At 35.4% G+C, this 19,555-nt stretch overlaps 1 protein-coding gene and 1 long non-coding RNA gene across 7 annotated transcripts in view; one reads left to right on the top strand and one right to left on the bottom strand.

The window, feature by feature from the left end:
- The first annotated feature begins 1,066 nt into the window (after nucleotides 1-1,066).
- LOC125655627 (ankyrin repeat domain-containing protein 11-like) overlaps nucleotides 1,067-19,555 on the top strand; it is a 29,813-nt gene continuing 11,324 nt past the window's right edge. The window contains exons 1-6 of one of the 5 annotated variants that reach the window (XM_056149497.1): nucleotides 1,067-1,142; nucleotides 8,858-9,023; nucleotides 12,649-12,925; nucleotides 14,375-14,566; nucleotides 17,949-18,091; nucleotides 18,343-18,553. In XM_056149497.1, coding sequence (XP_056005472.1) covers nucleotides 8,955-9,023; nucleotides 12,649-12,925; nucleotides 14,375-14,566; nucleotides 17,949-18,091; nucleotides 18,343-18,553 — 892 coding nt within the window. In that variant the 5' untranslated portion in view covers nucleotides 1,067-1,142; nucleotides 8,858-8,954. Of the gene's footprint in view, nucleotides 1,143-1,311; nucleotides 1,384-8,857; nucleotides 9,024-10,856; nucleotides 11,010-12,645; nucleotides 12,926-14,374; nucleotides 14,567-17,948; nucleotides 18,092-18,342; nucleotides 18,554-19,555 lie in introns of those variants that run through there. The other 4 variants (XM_056149494.1, XM_056149492.1, XM_056149487.1 and 1 more) reach the window with 4 other exon arrangements.
- On the bottom strand, nucleotides 9,124-13,982 carry LOC125655632 (uncharacterized). 2 transcript variants are annotated; one of them, XR_008798633.1, is made up of 3 exons: nucleotides 13,870-13,982; nucleotides 9,589-9,669; nucleotides 9,124-9,417 (listed from the first exon to the last, which is right to left on the bottom strand). It is a non-coding gene; the product is annotated as an uncharacterized LOC125655632 (long non-coding RNA). The 2 variants fall into 2 exon arrangements; XR_007362814.2 differs by lacking the exon at nucleotides 13,870-13,982 and adding an exon at nucleotides 9,882-9,965.

The following is a 19,555-nucleotide window of genomic DNA, read 5'->3' as shown; positions in this document are numbered from 1 at the left end:
TTATAACTGAGATGGAGATTGAATACAATTACACATGTAGTTGATTTTAAATAAAATATCAGAAAACCTCAAAAGCGATGCATTTTTATCTGGACTGACAAAATTTTGTTTGGGCTGACACTATTTCTAACAGTGTCAGACCAAATGTCTGACACTTCAAAAGAAATTTCAAGAACTCTGGGAACCAGTTTTTTACTCAGAATTCCTAAAGACAAGTCGGTCTACAGCTATTTTGATTGTTATTGACAAACTCGATTTTCTATAGACATTGTCTATCGGTCCATGGTTAATTTCGCACACTGGATTATCTCCCCTTTGAAGGGGACATGGTCCTTCAATTGAACAAACTTGAAAGCCCTTCACCCATGGATGCTATATGCCTTTTGCCATGTTGGTGGAAATTGACCCAGTGGTTCTGTTCTGATGAAGTAAAAAATGTAAAAAGTTTACAGACAGACGGACAAACGACAGACAATAGGCGATCAGAAAAGCTCACTAGAGATTTCAGCTCAGGTGAGCTAACAAGTTACTAAATTTTGATTTCAATCCAAATATTCACAAAATGTGACGATACTCTCAGTACTTTGATTCCCACGCAGTATTATTTAGGTCAGTGAAGTTAAAATAAATTGTAGGTGAAGGTCACTGTCGTCCGCCATGGCCTGGCTTCCATATTGAAAATGAATTTAATACAAAAAACACAATAAACACTCAGTAAATACAATGTTTAGAGTGTGAAGATTTTAGCACATAACATCACCAACATTACAATATTTTGGGTTTTCCTAGTGAACACAGATTAAAAACACTTCCAAAGCATTCCACAATGTCTTTCGTGTCAACAGAGTGCAACGCCATGTTGCAATATTTGTTATGGTTGGTTGGAACTCATATTGTGTTTCGTTTATATTAATTGACATAATAAGAAAATCGATGAATTCATAAAAAATCTTCAAAAATGTGGCAAATTTTCCTGTAAAAATGAGATATAAATTTTTACAGTTTGTCTCGCAGGTGCGAGATTTACCATCTTAACGAATGAAAATGCCTGTTACAAATTTTAGTCGGAGGTATGTTGATATTATCCAATCCAAGAGAGGCTTTTTTACCCGCGTAGAATCAAAGCCTTGCGACCTCCAAAGGTGAGTACCCTTAAAAGATCCCTTATATCCCTTAAAGTATCAATGCCACACTGAAAACAATATGCTTTTCCTGAAGAAGAAAGAAAAAACTAATTGGGGTCACAAACAAAAAGTACATTTGATTGGAACTAGATCTCATTTTACTTCATGAAAGTTGTCCATACTGTGCATTTTAACCACGCTTCTTCATAGATTCCAGACTTTGGATAAGCCTTTGTTGTTTAAGTACAGCATTATCTGGGTAATGCTGGTTCATAAGTCTGTACTTAAGTTACCTCTGCAGTAGATAAAGGGGGTAAAATGAATGTTGATTGTCATTCATTAATTAGAATTTAGATGTAATGTTTTCATGTCAGGTAGGACTATACTACTTAAGAGCAGTGTATATTTCATAACTCTTCAAAACCTCATTTTATTCACATATATCACATGTATCCTGAATATTTATTGCCCTTGTTATCCATGACATACTTAAAAATATACCACAGATAATCGTGATAATTACTGAACTCGTGGCAAGGTTACAAAGTCGTTGCATTTTGAAATTCTCCAAGATATAAGTCTGCATTACTGTAAGCTAGATAGAGTTGTATCTGTGAAACGTTTGTCAAGCCAAGAATTCTTGCAATATTGGTATTGATACTGTTTTTATTGTGCTGAAGTGAATTTGTTGGTGGCTTGTGTTATGCACAGAGTAGATGATTGTAATTCAAGTGATGCTGCATATTATTTACACAACTAGTTACAGTAAAACACAATTTTAGTGAACTTCTGGGACCAACGAAAACAGATGAGTTCGTTATATCCAAACTTCATTATATCCAATAAAATTTTCATTATTTTTCTCTCATTTACAAATAGATTTTACTTCACAATTAGTGTAAATTCATTATGTCTGTTATTTAAGTGTGTTTTACTGTATATAGAAATTGAGGTGTTGTGTGCATGTCAGCATTAAACACTGAAAAGGACGAAATGGTATTATCTAACTGCAAGAAGTATCTTAAAAAAGCAGTATAATATTGCAAATACTTCGAACAATCAATAATATAAGTAAGTAAACATATAATCAAAATGTGTTCAAATATAAAATTATGTTATATATTTTATATTTGAAATCAAAGTGCCTTTATCAGTAAAGGGAAATATATGCTTTTGCCTTGTATTTATATTAATCATGGTAGCTTCGAGGTTAAGGAGCACACTTTACAACATGGAGGTGCCCTTTTTCATTCCCAGTTCTGGTTGTCATGTCAAACTTAGGGCATTAGATATAGGTAATGACCAGCGGTCATATGTTAAACTTAGGGCATTAAAGAAAGGTAATTACTGTTGCTTTGCCATGTGGCTGGCATTAGAAACAGAAGTCACAAGTTTTCGGATTTGATCTTAAAATTAGAATTCTTTTGTCATGGTAGGCTTTGGCATGATAAAAAAGATAAGATCATCAAATCTATGGTCTTGAGTGACATGCAGCGGTCAAAATTTGTGGCACTTCACCTACAGCTAGTGATGTTCTGACATGTATGAATGAAAGATTCTTAAAAGGGATTTAAACCAACAATAAAAGTTATTTCTATAATGTAAGCAAGCAAGTTTAAGATTATTTTTTAAGAAAAACTAAATAGATTATGAATTAAGTTCTAAAAAGATTGCACATGAAAAGAAAACATGATATCTAATGAACTAGTAATGTTTTTAGGAAGACGTGCAGCATTACATATGTGTTAGTGAGCGCAGAATATTCTGCTAAGCACATGTAAATGTTTTACAGATTTAGTGTAGTCTTTGACTGGGCGACAAGTTGAAATACATCTAAAATATTAAATGGTGCAATAAATTTCATGTTCTGTCTATGATTAAGAAACACAAAACACGGTGCTGGAAATATTGCACTCAGTAGACATAATTTGTATCTATATACAAATATAGACTATTGAAATTCTCTCTATATATTTATTAGAGTTGAACATTATTTAGATATGTTATAAAAATTGTAATGACCTAATAAATAACCTTTTGTAACTTAAAATTCCATTTATTGATACGGTGATAAAGGGCTCTGCATCTGATACCACTAGGTAATTTGATGACAGTAATCCCAGCAGATGATACATATACATGTACTTGGGTGTTTGATCGTTTTTGTTTTTTGTCCCATTTTTTAGTCCTTTCTAGTGTGTCCCTGCTGTGTGCACATACAGCCCTGTGTCGTATAAATGTTCAGAGTTTGATAAGAATGTGTTTTAATCAAACAAACATAAGGAAAAGGGCATGAACTACATAAAGATAACCTTAAACATGAGACATTCCTTACATATAAGTGTGGAAACAGTACACAGTTGTGCACCTGTTCAACCTTTTGATATACCCAGTATTAACATGATCAAGATATTTGGCTGCATTGTTTTTAATTTTTTTCATGAAAAGGTACTGTAGAGAACTTGCAAAGGTCGAGTTATACTTAAAATCATATGCATACACATATGTTGGGACTGAGTTTGTGATTGATGAAGAATCATATTTTTCTTATTAAGCAGATCCAAACTATTACAGAACTGTGCACACTAAATATATGTACATGTATTTCTCTCTATCCTCTCAGAGAGAGGAGAGAGATTGTGAATGATTTATTCATTATTATTTTAAATATTGGATGAAAAGTGTGATCTAAACTCAAAACTGATTTTTGATCATGTAACAAAAGTTGTGCCTGTGATATTTAACATCTGTCCCCTGATGTATGTGTGTATTGTAAGAACTCCACTAACTTCTCAGATGTATGTGTGTATTGTAAGAACTCCACTAACTTCTCAGATGTATGTGTGTATTGTAAGAACTCCACTAACTTCTCAGATGTATGTGTGTATTGTAAGAACTCCACTAACTTCTCAGATGTATGTGTGTATTGTAAGAACTCCACTAACTTCTCAGATGTATGTGTATATTGTAAGAACTCCACTAACTTCTCAGATGTATGTGTATATTGTAAGAACTCCACTAACTTCTCAGATGTATGTGTATATTGTAAGAACTCCACTAACTTTTGATTGAATCCTGCTGCAGTAATTCTCTCTGTCCTTTACTCTTACAACTTCACAATTCATGAACTTATGGATTGATTATGATGCATATATGTATACTGTTTTAGAAGCTAAGCTCAATCATGTAAATTTACAACTGATAAACCAATTAAAGGTACAGGACGATGTCTTCATTTTCCTTGGAAAAATAAGCGTAAGATTGTACAATCTTAAAATCAGGGCTGGGCTATTAATGTAGAACAAGGCCAGAGAAATGCTCATTTTGTAGGAGAGTCTAGTACAGTAACACATGTGCTGATTCATCTTCATTTGGTATTATCAGATAAGTACTTATATGTTTCGGATACGCTTCATCGGACCAAGGACAATTTTAAGCATTGCCCATTGGCAATAGACCCAGTGCAATAATGTTTGGTCTGAGGGTTTAACAAATTCAGTGTGTAATTGAACACAGTCTAAAAAGTTTTCCAAAAATGCCTCGGCTTAATTTTAGTGTGGCAATGCAGATCGATACAAGGCATTTAGTCTATTGAAATTGATAATGATGTTCAAATATAATGTATACAGTATGAATCTTAACAGGACATGATGTCACCTAGCGAAGAATTGACCTTGAGATAGGTGTATCTAATATTTTGAATCATTTTACCTTTCTGTTTCGTAACAATGCATTCAATATCCTGTCAGTAGCGGCATTTTAGTTGGTATAGTACATACTACTTTATATAAATGTAGTCAAATTTTGAAGTGATACAAGGTCAGGAACAGTTATGTATAATCACGGATTAGTGCTGTCAGTGGATCCCTTTGTCCTATATAATTATATACAGGATTTGTAATTTAGCACTGATAATAAAGTAGCTCAAAGAGTAACTACACCTATGGTACTTGGATATGAATCAAACAGAAGTACTCATTAGTATATATTTAACCAGTTTTAATCTCACCAACAGAAAATTACATGATATTTGGAGCATGCATAATGCCATTATATTTACTTAGTTCAGGAGATTGTGTACAGAGTACGACCTCTTGACCTTGTGAGTTACATACAACGTTCTGTCACATGCTGTTATGTTTGTACTTGTAAGTACACTATAGAGAATATTATTAGGATATTCCCAGTATATAAAAGATTCTGGGATTTCTTTTGGTATATTCTTGATATATAGGGATTCTGGGACATGTATTCCAAGGAACAGGGATTCTGGGATTTGTTGAGATATTCCCAGAGATCCTATGATTTGTTTGAGTAATCACATTATTTAGAGACTCGGGAATTTGTTTATATAAGCATTCCTAATATATATGGAATTCTGGGTTTGTTTAGGTATTCCTGGGTAAATAGGAATTTGGGGATTTCTTTCAGTTTGTTGGAATATTCAAAGGGAATCAGGGATTTGTTTAGGTATTCCCAGTATATCAAGATTTAGGGATTTGTTTAGGTATTCCCAGTATATAAGGATTTTGGGATTTGTTTAGGTATTCCAGGTATATAGGGATTCAGGGATTTGTTTAGGTATTCCCGATATATAGGGATTTGTTATACTAAGGTATTCCCGGTAGATAGGGATTCTGGGATTTGTTTAGGTATTCCCAGTATATAGGGATTTTGGGATTTGTTTAGGTATTCCAGGTATATAGAGATTCAGGGATTTGTTTAGGTATTCCCTGTATATAGGGATTTGTTATACTAAGGTATTCCTGGTATATTGGGATTCTGGGATTTGTTTAGGTATTCCCAGTATATAAGGATTCTGGGATTTGTTTAGGTATTCCCAGTATATAGGGATTCTGGGATTTGTTTAGGTATTCCCAGTATATCAAGATTCAGGGATTTGTTTAGGTATTCCCGGTATATAGGGATTCTGGGATATGTTTAGGTATTCCCAGTATATCAAGATTCTGGGATTTGTTTAGGTATTCCTGGTATATAGGGAATTAGGGATTTGTTTAGGTATTCCTGGTATATAGGGAATTAGGGATTTGTTTAGGTATTCCTGGTATATAGGGAATTAGGGATTTGTTTAGGTATTCCCAGTATATTTGAATTCTGGGAGTGTTTAGGTATTCCCTGTATATAGGGATTTTGTGAGTGTTTAGGTATTCCCAGTATATAGGGACTCTGGGATTTGTATAATTGCACAACAATCAGTGGTGTCAGGTGTGTAGGAAATAGCTAACGTCATGTAGATATCATTACATAGCCACAAATTGACAAATGACAATTACCCCAAATTAAATACTGCACTCACATTGATATTCTACCTACATTGATATTGTAACCACAATATTGTATTCATATTGATTTTGTAACCACATCAACACTCTACCCACGTATTGTGCTTACATTAATATGCCCATGTTGATATTTTACTGACATTAGTATTTTAATACTTGTTAATATTGTACCCACATTAATTTTTTGCCTACGTTGATATTTATGTGTAGATCGAGTTTACAGCAAACCTCCTTGTTCAAGTACTCCTATCAATTGACTATGTAATTTGAAGATATATATATGTGATAGCCTTGTTGGGCAAATATAAAGTGGTTGACACAATATTGTCTATTTTTGTTGAATTGTCAAATGAAATTGCTATTCTGATAGGAGCACTGCCAAGCAGAGCTTCCCATGGAGAAAAAAAACCACTTAAATTTCGAAACACAACATTGTACACAATGAATTTTGTGTTAGTGTTACACATATGATCACTCAGACTGTTGCAATGTAATACATTGACCAATGCTACATGTATTAACCCTAGTTTCAGATTGTCCCATGTACACCAATTACACATTTTTGCTGCTGTAAGCCTGTGAATGTAGATTAGTTTATAAAGTGGTATATATGTCCTATTGGTAGTTAGTCAGTTAGAAACTTGTTCTAACATCTATAGCATACAGTTGATTAAACTTAAATCAATCTTATTAATAGTTTCAGCATGAATAAAGCACCATTGTAAGACAGCTGTCTAAGCTTGCCTTGTAGCAATGTTAGGAGGTGACTTGTTATTTTGATGTACAATTTATGACATGTTTTTACCGAATACATTTAATGTGGGCTTACATGAATTATTAATGTCGTCCTTTTAATATATACATACATAAATTTATGTGTTTATGTACAGTGACTTCAAATCAGAAAACAAAAATGGAAAGAAAAGAGAAAGAAAAGGGCAAAAAAGAAAAGTGAAACCTGAAATGAGAATATTCATGGGTGCTAAGTCTGTCACGTTTAAACTTGAAACAGCTTTAAGAGATTTAAATTAAATGATAATAATTGTATGTAAGATACCAGACAGATAACTTAGGAACAAGAGAACAGTGGAAAGTGTTCCCTGAGTCAACATGGTGAAGGTGCGGCATCATTATCAGTTAATTATAGTCTATCATTGTCAACAGCAGGTGATAAGGAGTACTAAATATGGTATTATTCTAGGAAATCCATGTTGTAAATTACTGCCAGCACATTTGGTTTCCATCATGGTGCTCCATCTGGTAAAAATGCAGTGATTGTTGTGGACTGATTGTCCAATACCTGGAGAATTTCATTGTTTTGTCAGGGCTTGTACCTGTGTAGAACAGCTGCAGTTCACAGTTATTAGGTTTTTCTGTTTTGTTTTTTAACAACAAAAATAGTTTTCTGGAAATGTTGTGGTTTGAACAGGAAACTTGAACATGCAAGGAATGTCATGTCTACATCGTTGTCTACATTTCACTATTGCAGTGGTACTTTCAGAAAACACCTTTCATAAATGCATTATATGAAATTACTAAATCAATATTGAATTTAACTGGACAAAAAAATCTATTTGAATACTGCACAGTTTAAATGACAATCACACATTTTTATAGTAACACTGGATTTTCTGTGTAAGCTCTGTACAGCAGCCAGAGCACTTGTAATGCTCCCGATTTTGCTGTATTGTATAATGTAATGCAGACTCGTACACAATCCACCATTTTGTCTACACACATATTCAGCATGCAGAGTTGGATGAATAAATAGTATTGATTTTTATTTGGTGTCCCATTCTTTCTCCAGAAGGCATGTCAGTTATATAGCTGGTAACATTACTCATAGAAGGTGTGACCTACATATTATACCAAGACATATTTACACAGCACAGTGACTAGGCACATACAGTGTGGATATAAACAGCTGTTTTAATCAAGCATAAACAGGCCAACTTCCATATTGCCCCTGTAATCTTTGTGTAGAATTTTCTGGCATGAGTAGGAAATCTGTCTGGAAATGAATGCCAGTCAGAAATACTAAGCTTGCATGCATCCTTTGTTCTAACTTTTATAGCGTGCTTTCGTGAATGAATGAACAATTCTGAATGGACTGAGATGTTTAACTTCATGTAATACATTTGTGTCTCATCATGTCCAATTTAAATTCCCCTCTGACAAGTTAAGCAGGGCAGTTGTTTTTCAGGTCAAACATTTACGCATTTATAAATGCAAGGCAAAATGTAATCTACATAACATGTTTTTTTTACTTTCGTCAGTGAAATGCAAGAAATGTTATGGGGCTTTAAGAACAGCATCATGGCCAATATGTCACAAAGTGTATTTATTTCTTTGATACAGAACTATAATATTGTACAAAGTTGACCATCATTAATGTCTTCTGTTTGAGTGAATCTGCCTTGTCTTTTGTAGATGACAAGAATACAGGCAATGATTATGAAATTTTGGACAAACATTGAAGACTTTGCTGGTTTGAATACGTGACGCCCCGCCCAGATGTGATGCCTGCATGCCTTCCTTACAGCCCATTGTGTCGTTATCATTGGACATGTCTGAAAAGAAATCGCCTCCTCAAAAGGTAAAGGGATGTCTGCACCTTCTCCACCAGCAGTGTGGGAAATGATTGCACCTTATTACCTTCTCGTAACAATAACAGATGACTGGATACTGGTCACACCCTGTTTGTACATATTTTTAATCTTTTATTCACAGTTGTGCAACATATGAAAAATCAATCAGTTTTAGCTCAGAATTCATTCTGAAGGGGTCTCGATCTGTGGACCAGCTGTTCTGTAGAAGCCTCATTCTGTGAGGTGCTTTCCCCGTCTGTATGGACCTCAGTCTTAGAACTGCTTTCCCTTTCATACAGGCTTCAAATTGCAGGCCTGCTGTCCCTTCCATACAGCCTCAATATGTGATCTTTACTGAGACAGATACATGCTACACATACATCGTAGGTTGAGGTGTTTCACCTGTGGAGAATATAACCACATGTTATACAGTAGAAAAATCCACAAAAGGTTAGAGCTTGGGTCAAGTTACTTCTCAGAACAGAATTTATTGCTTCATGGATGGGTTGATATTGGAAACAGAGAAAATTTAAGTAATATTGTAGGGGCAGATATTTGTATGTGTAAGATTACCCTGGTATGTAGCCATGGCCCATCCTTTAACCACCATAGTGAGGGATTTCCAGGTTAGCTTCTAAGAGTTATACACAATGCCTGCAAGCACATTCCATGCAATAAAGAATCTTTGGATTGTTATTTGGCCAGATCTAGAGCAGAATAAACGGTGCGTGTTGATGCATTAACTTAGATGTATGTATTTGGCCGACATCATATAGACACACACACACTGTGCTATACACCACACACAAATGGGGATTCCTTACATTAAACATGATAAAGTTGACTATGAAAATTATATGCCTTACCTTATTGAATAAACAATAGTATATATATACACAGCAGAGACAAAAGCTGCTTAGTGTTGCTGTATATGGAGGGATGACTTTTATGTAAATAAAGGGCAATCTAGTATATTGGACTGGTGGAGATATAAATGCTGTTAACTTAACCCCTCTGTGTCATTGATGACTTGTGTCTGCTGTCCCAGGAAGCCATTAACAACTGGCCGTGATTGTGTAGCGTCAGCAGGATGCTAACAAAGTGAATTGTCTGGGCAGTGAAACTGAATTGATTCTAATGCAATAGATGTACAGCATGTAGCTAGTGCTGAATTCTTCAGTCTCAGATCTCCACAATGTGCTGAAGAAGCACGCGTTACTTCTGAGTTCTGATCAAGTGAGTCATTATTGGAGACCAGAAATCTTTTGATGATGGGAGACACTTAGTGCTGGATTATTGGGTTTTTGAACTTCAGAAACCAGAAGTGTTTTAGAGCATGCAAAGTGGGAATTCCAGCTTATTACCTGTGTGAAATAAAGGTGTGTGTATGTGACATTAGATGGCTGACAGACATGCCAGGATTAATGATCATTGGCTGCGGTATATTGTGACAATTCTACACCTATTGAATTCATGTGATTTGTGTGTGCATGTGTTTTATGTTACAAACAGTAATCAGCTGGTCTGATTGGATTTTCATGTGTATGTATATATACAAATAATGAGTGTAATTTTTCTCCTGGAATATACTGTGATAAACTCTATGTGATGTCCAGATAAAGCACGTCAGAAAACAAGAAAGCCACCATCATTTCTTCATGAATTCAGAGACTGTGAATTGGGACATACTTTCACCAGAGTATATATTTGTGGATGCATGTTCACCTAAGTTTGGTGACTGGACAATTAAACACTGTAGATTACATCGTGTGTAGTACAGATTTCCTACATTTGTTCAGTCTGTGTGTCCTTAGAATGGACCTATTATACAGCTGACAGTCATGCAAACTTTACTTCAAGGCCCCTCTTGTTATCACTTGGACATCAGCCATGATAAACCTAGGATGTACCACCAGGTAAAAGACGGGGACGGCCAGAGAGACATCCGGGGGACCTCCAGGATTCGTGAGCGAACAAAGGAGACACTTCATTGCGTAATGTCTACACCTTATATAACGTCTCTCATACTGTGCACTTCTATGCCAACTGATAAAAAACAACATCAAAAAAATTTACCCAGTCAGGTTTTAGCATTTCATTCGTAGGAATTAGACCATAGGGACAGAGATTAAAAAAAAGTGTAATAAAAATCTACTTAGTCAGGTTTTAGCATAAAAATTCATTTATAGGAACTGCTACGTAAAAAAATTGTGTAATCAAAAATTTACCTAGTCAGATTTTAGCATTTCTTTGATCATGGACAGAGATTATCATTTAAAAAAGAATAAAAAGAAACATGTAATCAAAAATTTACCCTGTCAGATTTTCGTATTTCATTGATAAGAAAACTGCTACATGTACACACACACACACACACAAAAAAAAGAAGAAAAGAAAAAGAAAAGAAAAAAATTGCCCATTCAGGTTTTAGCATTTGTCTTCATGCAATGTGAACAACAAATCCTTTTTAGAAAATTTCTGTCTGACTAGTGGTTTTTTTGATCATGATAAGCTGAATAGTAGCAGGTGTGTTTTAAACATAAAAGATTAAATCCAGGATGATTCGCTCCTCTGCACTTTAGTCCAAAGGTTGATCTGAACTTTTGTTTCCCTTGGTTACTGAGTGTAAGATGTTTAATGAGTGCATGTGCTGACAGCAAATTATTCAGACTGGATGTATGGTATTTTTTTTAGCAGTGTGGAGGGGGTTGGCAGGCGAAACTCAGACTCAGCTGGAAAGATTTGCATATCAAAACACTTTATAAAATATGTTAGCATGGCTTCAGTATCTGCAAATATCAGACAAATTAGCCTTGAGAACATTGGTTATTAAAAAGGCACATATACTGGATGAATGTTCTGTAACACCGATCTAATAGTAAACACCACAATTAAGTTTGTTTTCACCACAGATGAAGCTTGGGTGGTTTAATTGCTTTTTGCGACCATCTTTATCAAGATCTTATGCTTTAGAGTCAAAAGCTTGGTCAAAATTATTTCAAATTTTCAGGGAGTCTGCATTGCTTATATTTAAGTATTAAGTTATATTTAAGTATCAAGTTCAAAACTATGATTTTTTCTTCCCCAAATTCAGATTTGGGCAAAAAGCATGTACATGATGTAGCAATTATAATGAGGAAAATTTTCGAACCCTGAAGTTATTTATTTTGCAAGAAGGATTCATTTTCTAATTGTTTTTTGCGACCATCTTTATCAAGATCTTATGCTTTAGAGTCAAAAGCTTGGTCAAAATTATTTCAAATTTTCAGTGAGTCTGCATTGCTTATATTTAAGTATTAAGTTATATTTAAGTATCAAGTTCAAAACTATGATTTTTTCTTCCCCAAATTCAGATTTGGGCAAAAAGCATGTACATGATGTAGCAAATATAATGAGGAAAATTTTCGAACCACTGGAAGTTATTTATTTTGCAAGAAGGATTCATTTTCTAATTGTGATTCCACTTTACATAATCTATTTAGGTAATTTAACACCTGTATATTGAATGTTTCCTGTCAGAATAAGCTTGGGGATGGGCAGAAATTTTGATCATTTCATTGCAGATGAAACAGTTGTCAGTATGATTGCCTTTATAACTAATTTTCTACACTATATTTTCTTTCCTTGAAGCAGGAGAAGCCATTGCTCATAAGAACACCTCAATCAGAAAGCAAACAACTGAAACGTAAATTCCTCGTGTCTGACTCTCCCCCACAACTTGATGAAGACGACCGCAAGTCTACGCCCAAACGGAAGAAGCCCCTTTTAAATTCTGAGATGTCCCCCACCCACTATGGATCCACACCGGTTACTAAGGCCCCCAGCAGTGGGATTACCTCCCCTCGTACAGGGCCTCTGTCTGAAAGACAACAAATGTTGTTCCTAATGAAAATGACGGATGACTCTCAAGGTTTGTACCATGCTTTATTGATGATTTTTGTTCATGGGAAAATGCAAGTGGCTATTTAAAGTCCTAAATCTCATATGATTTTAATTACATGTATATCATATTATATATCATGTCAGAGCTGTGTATTGTATATCATCTTCTGTTGAAGTTGTGGGTAGATGAACACTGTACAAAGTTTCTATTCATATTAGTTTAAATCTCTCCTGGGAAGGCCATCAAGATGGAGATTGTGTTGTATTTTCTCCATCTGTTGCAAAATTGATAGACTTAGCAGATCTCCTTTGGTTATGTAAATGAAATAAAGTAGGCAGCTGGTTCAGTGTGTACACACAGGGCAGAGATATGTGAAACTTACTGATTTGAAAATTTGTGGCTGTGTGGCTGATTAATGTTTTAAAACAAGAACTTCATTCCCTGTAAATCATAGCTTTCTGGAAATGTAGATATCAAAATAATGAAATAGATGAGTTCACAAATATGGCATGCATCAATTGTTGAGTGAAGTGCTTTGTCATTGTGATGTTTTGGCTGTTGGCTATAGTTATAATTATAAATCACTGTAAGGAGATGGATATCATCTGTATATTAACGGCTGTATATATGTAGGAGTTTGATCAATAAATTGGAGTGTACATGCTTGGTAACGGTACGTAATATTGACTAACAAAGCTCTGATCTCACTGCGGGTCTCCAGTGATTTCCCATCCATTTATGGCGGTAATGACAGGCTTTGACATTCATAAATGCATTATCTACTCCCTGCTTTTGTAGGCAAGCAGACAATATACATTCAACTTTAATAGAGGTTTGTGGAGGCAGAGATCTCTCATCATTAAAACAGACCAGGGTTAACTAATTACACTGCATTAAACAACAATGAATGAATGATTCATTAGTAATCTAAAATAGACTAAGACTGAAAAATTACAATAATGAATATTTACATTTCCAATGTTTTTGCCTTTGATATCTTTACCATTTGTAATGATAGCCTTTTCCTTGGGAATGTGATATAGATGTGAGCATTGCATGTATGAGTCTTGATAAATACATGTATAGGATGTCTATTTTAATGGCTGGGAATTCCAACAGAAGGGAAAGTAGAATATAGATAGAAGAAATTAAGAGCACATTTCATGAAGTTTGCCAGCATGAACATGATGAAGCATCACAATTCATACCCACAAATTTTCAAAAATGAAATCTATTTCTTGAATGGCCTCTATTAACCAAGCTGATCTGACCTACGTGCCACAGCCCTGACTTGACGAAGTGTAGCTGTTGATTGATAATTTTGATTTTTGTGACTGAGATAAGAAAAAACGAATAATGATATTTAGTGACATGAAGTTGAAACATTGGATTATGTTTTTGTTATGAAGAAACTGAAGTATTTTTGACTGTGATACATAGTAATCATCTATGTTATTTTAGCACTTTATGTTGTAGACTCATCATCTAAGCCTACTTCACCCCAGCCTTCAGTTCCTGCTATAAAGAAGACTCCAGGGGACAAGAAAGTCCACAAGAGAAATGAACGAGGGGAAACACCCCTTCATTTAGCAGCCATAAAAGGGGATGTGAAACAGACAAAGAAATTGATCAAGGCTGGCGCTGATGTCAATGTAGCAGACTTTGCAGGTAAACAGCATATGTTGATATAAGCAATGTGTAGGATGTTTGAACAGGTAAACATCATGCAGGCAGGTGATGCTTTGGAGCTATAAATAGATTTTCATAAACTGTTTATGTACAGTATATTCAGCTTGTTTGGTCAAAAATGGTTGTTTTTTTCTCGCATAATATGTTACCTTAAGATTTGAAATAACATTCTGATGTAACAGGATTCACTGCCATTGTTAATGTGGGTTGTATCTTGCACTTAAATGTCCTTTAAGAAAAGTGCACTCCTGTTAATAATCTAAGTATGGGATGGTGACTGTGAATTTCAGTTCATTGCATTAAGTCGTTAAGAAGGTTGGATGAAGGGATATTGATGATAGGATTGGTGTCTCTTCTCTCCACATGACTAATGACAGCTTGTGTTTTCTGGAGCCTTGTGAGGGTTCAAGCTTCAATAGTTCTGTCTCTGTTAATGGGCTGATTAAAAATGATGGAATCATTTGTTGGCACAGTGCATAAAGAATATCCAGTCATGTATGTTTTACAACAATAGAAGATGTATTCATAAAGACTTGACAGTAATATCAGCTGTGCTTATACTCTACATGTACCGGGTATTGTCTTCTATTAAGCACTGTATTATGGTTATTGGTGTGGTATGCTAAAGATTTGATGTTCTGGTTTGTGAGGTGGTGTAATTAGATTGGTCAATAAATAGTAATTTGCACAAACAATATACACGCCCCCTTCACAATACGGTATGTATTACAATGTTGATGCCATGATTCAATGTTTTCAATATGATACATTTTAAAGAAAATCACCAATAATAACTTCGAAGAAAAATTTGATTATGAAGATTCACAGTAACAATTTTAGAAGCAAAATGTTTCCAAACTGTTGAACAGTAAGATGCCTGTTGGCTCTGTAGTTTAAACTGATTAAGTTCATTATTGTTTTTGTCAAACTCAGGCTTGTCTGGGTTAGAATAGGTCCTTAGTGCCCCATTTTTGTTATAAGAGGCGATTAAATGGGGGGGGGGGGGTGTCCTTTGGATGGGACCACCAAAATCAAGGCCCCCCGTGTCACAGCAGGTGTGGCATGATAAAAATCCCTCCCCGCTCAAAGGCTATAAGCTCCAAGCATAGGCTTAAATTTTGCAGCCCTTCACTGGCAATGGTGACATCTCTATGAGTGAAAAATTCTCTAGAGGGACGTTAAACAATATACAATCAATCGAGGCTTATATCAGTCTGACTGTTATTGGACGCCATTTTGTCCCTCGTATATATGTATAAATAATAAGTACAGGTCGAACCCGATCTATTTTACCGAATCCGATTTCAAAAAACACATTGAACCGAAGATCGAGGCAACAAATTGAACATTGAATCAAGCGTTTATATTGAACAGTATGAATATTTCGATGAATTGTTTCAGCCCTAACAAACATCATGATAAAAGCTTTGGCTAGGGAGCATGAGTGATTAATGTTGAACTATAGTAATTATCATAAAGTTCCCAGACTAATTGCTTTGATTATAGAACCTGGGTGATGGAGTTTTTGCTTTTGGTAAATTCACAAAACACTGACTAGGGTTAAAGTGCTTGAGTGACTAAGATTGTGCTTATAAATGCCATGGTTACAGAGCTTAAGTGACTATGATTGTATATTTAGTGAGTGACTGTAGATTAAATCTGCCTTGTATGGGCTGGGTTTGAGATACATTGTGACTGGATTCTGGCAGGTTAAGAGTTTTAGTAACTAAGATCTGAGAAAGCATAAATGACTAAGATTGTGCATTGATTTGGACTTGTTAAAGGCTGGAGTTTGATTTTGAATTCTGTTTTATTGTGTTTGGCTGATTGTAGGAGACAGATTTGACCTTGTCAATGCAGAGTCTGTTAGTGAGGGTATTGATTGGTGATTCACCCTCACTAGAGGTCCAGAGACAAAATAAGCCTGTATTCTTATCAGCAGGACTCCTGTCTCTCAGCAGAAACTCCAACAAATCTTCATTGATCTCCCAAGCTGTCGATGAGCTAGAGCTTCTCAGAACTACTTCTTGCTGATTTTTCTGAGAAAAAAATATCCACCATTTTTTTATCTGTGAAGACCTGGTTTTCTTGTCACTATCGATTTTCGTATTTATGACACTTCCTACCTGTTCAGCAATCAGGTGCTTGACCTGGTTTTATGCTCTCTTACATCATGACTCAGAGTCACAAATGCCAAACAGTTTTGTATGGTAATTTCTTCCACTGTGCACTGTAGTTGAATGACGTTAATATACAGATAACAGAAAACTTGGATTACATTCCATTTCACCCTGAGAAATTTTGAATACATTACATGATAGTTGAAAATAACAGTTGATCGTTTTTCAAAATACAGACTTACATGTATAGAATATACTTCCCTTTTATAGTTACAAATGCACTTTTATGGAAAGTCGACTTTTGATACTTCTTTGTTCATAAATTTCAAAAGGCATTTATGGATCACAAAAAGCTGGATTTATACATGTATGAATGTTAACAGATGTTGAACCCTATAAGAATCACAAATTGCAAGTCTGCCCAGCTGTACTTCATCACTATTGTGGTGACACGATACCTTGAATAGTTTTCAACATAAAGCTTTCATATTTTATACAAAGTAGTTCACCATTAAAGGAAGATACCAAGAAATTTGGTGTACTAAAGGAAGATACCTATTGACTATGGGCATTTGTCTGCCTTCCTGTCTCTGTCCTTTGTCACATTTATCATGACTCAGTATCTTTAAAAGTTTTGAACAAAAATCTTCATATTTTATACAAATGAAGCTATATATCTGATCATTAAAAAAGACACCTATAGATGTTTTGGTCATGAGGTCAAAGGTCAAGTTTACAGCAGACCTTCCTTCTAAGTTTACTAAATTTAATAGCTTTCATATATTTTACAAAGAAAATTGATCCTGCAGTTGAACATGGAAATTCAGATCTGGGAAATCGTAATTACTCTTCCCTGTCATTGCAAACTCTAGTGAATTGTGTGTCATTCGTACTTGCACATGGAATATATGAATTATATTATGTTGGTTCTTCCAAAGTTAGTTTTTCTGTTATCAATCCCCTACTGACAGAGTCAGAGGGGACGTTAGTTAGGTTTGCAATCTGACCATCCGTCTATAAGTCCAGCAAATCAGTTGTCTGCACTTTTTTTCTCGTCATGCTCGCAGATATTCATTTGATATTTATTTAATACATTGCTCTAAAAGGACAAGTTACAGATCAAGTTAGATTTTGTTTTGGTCCATTCATATTTTTGATGAGTTATGGCCCTTGGACTTATGCTATGCAATAGTTAAAGAATGCTTGTTTTTTTTCAAGTGGCTATTTTTATGTAATGATAGGCTGGACACCTCTTCATGAAGCTTCAAACAGAGGTTGGGTGTCTATAACTAAGCAACTGCTGAAAGCTGGAGCCAATGTTAATGTTCAGGGGCTGGAGAATGACACCCCCCTTCATGATGCATCAGGAAATGGCCACACCGAGGTAGGTTCATAGCATAAAAAAAGGAATAGAAGGTTCAGTTTTGCAAGAGATTTAGAGAATGATTTGATATTTATAAATAACACTGCTCTCTATGATAAAAAGAAAATATAATTTAATGGTATATCACTATATGTTTATTTAGCATTTCAAAATTATTGCAATTGGGAAGAGCATAAACACTTGATATATTTCATGATAAGAAGTACAATATTAATTCTGATTGATATGTAACAATGTTTTCTCTGTGATAGCTGGTGGAGCTTCTATTGAAACATGGAGCCAACCCTCTTCAGCCCAACAGCAATGGTAAAACCCCTGTGGATGTGGCAGCCTCTCCTGATATGGTGAAGCTCCTGAGGAAGGAGATTGTGGCCTCCAGTAGTGACAGTTCCAGTCTAGATGACGCCCGTTCTCCCACTTCGCCGGAGAGTAACTCCTCTTGCAAAGATGATGACATGGATAGTAAGTTAATGATCATCAGTTTGCGAGTTTACATATATTGTTTTGGGGTTTTTTTTTGGGGGGGGGGGGGGGGGGGGGGCAGACCAAGACTAGGTCATAACCTCCTTTTGGAATTACCAGTATCAGTATATGACTTTGCATGGTAAAATTATTTTGTATCGTGCATGTGTCTTGCAGGATAAGATTTGTTGTTGATTTCAGTCAGTTCCTGCATGTTGGAAGTAAGATATAAATCAAGAAAATTGTGTTGTAATAAAACTTTGGAAGATGGTTTCATCTTCTTAGAAAAGTGATTTTTAAGTACATGGAGCTGGAATTCTAGTGCTTAAATAGTTTTTATGCCCCCTTTGAAAAAGACGCGGTCCCGGGCATATTGTTTTGCACCTGTTGGTCTGTAGCCAAGTCTTGTCCGCTCAATATCTTAAGAACCTTTGCTTGTAAGACATCAAACTCGGTACACTGGTACATCTTGAGGAGTAGATGACCCTTATTAACTTTGTGTCCGGGTAGCACAGAGGTAGCGCTCTCGCTTCTCACCGCTGCGACACGAGTTCGATCCCAGTGAATCGGCAGTGGTTGTATGTGGGAGGGAATGGCGGTTTCCTGCTCGGACATGTGGGTTTCCTACTGGTACTCCGGTTTCCTCCCGCAAAAATGACCCCCTAGCGTAAACATCCGTGCATCAAAGGACCCCATTGGAAATAAGCTTTTGAGCTTTCATGGGTTATCCTTGGTGTAGAAATACCGAATAAACATTTATTTATTTATTTATAACTTTGAGGTCACATGGTCAAAGTTCAAGGGTGAATCCACTCTGTACATAGGAAAATGTCCGCTCAATATCTTGAATTGTTTTGGCAATTACTACTACTATCATTTATATGATACATGTGTATAACCTTTTTTGCACCACCCGGGGGGGGGGGGGGGGGGATTTTTTCAATCTAGAAAAGATTAAGACACTTTACATTTAAAAGGAGAAAGAAATTAGACTTGGAAGAG

This window comes from Ostrea edulis, chromosome 1 (genome assembly GCF_947568905.1).
Source record: "Ostrea edulis chromosome 1, xbOstEdul1.1, whole genome shotgun sequence".
NCBI lineage: Eukaryota > Metazoa > Mollusca > Bivalvia > Ostreida > Ostreidae > Ostrea > Ostrea edulis.
This window is presented reverse-complemented; position numbering and strand designations above follow the sequence as displayed.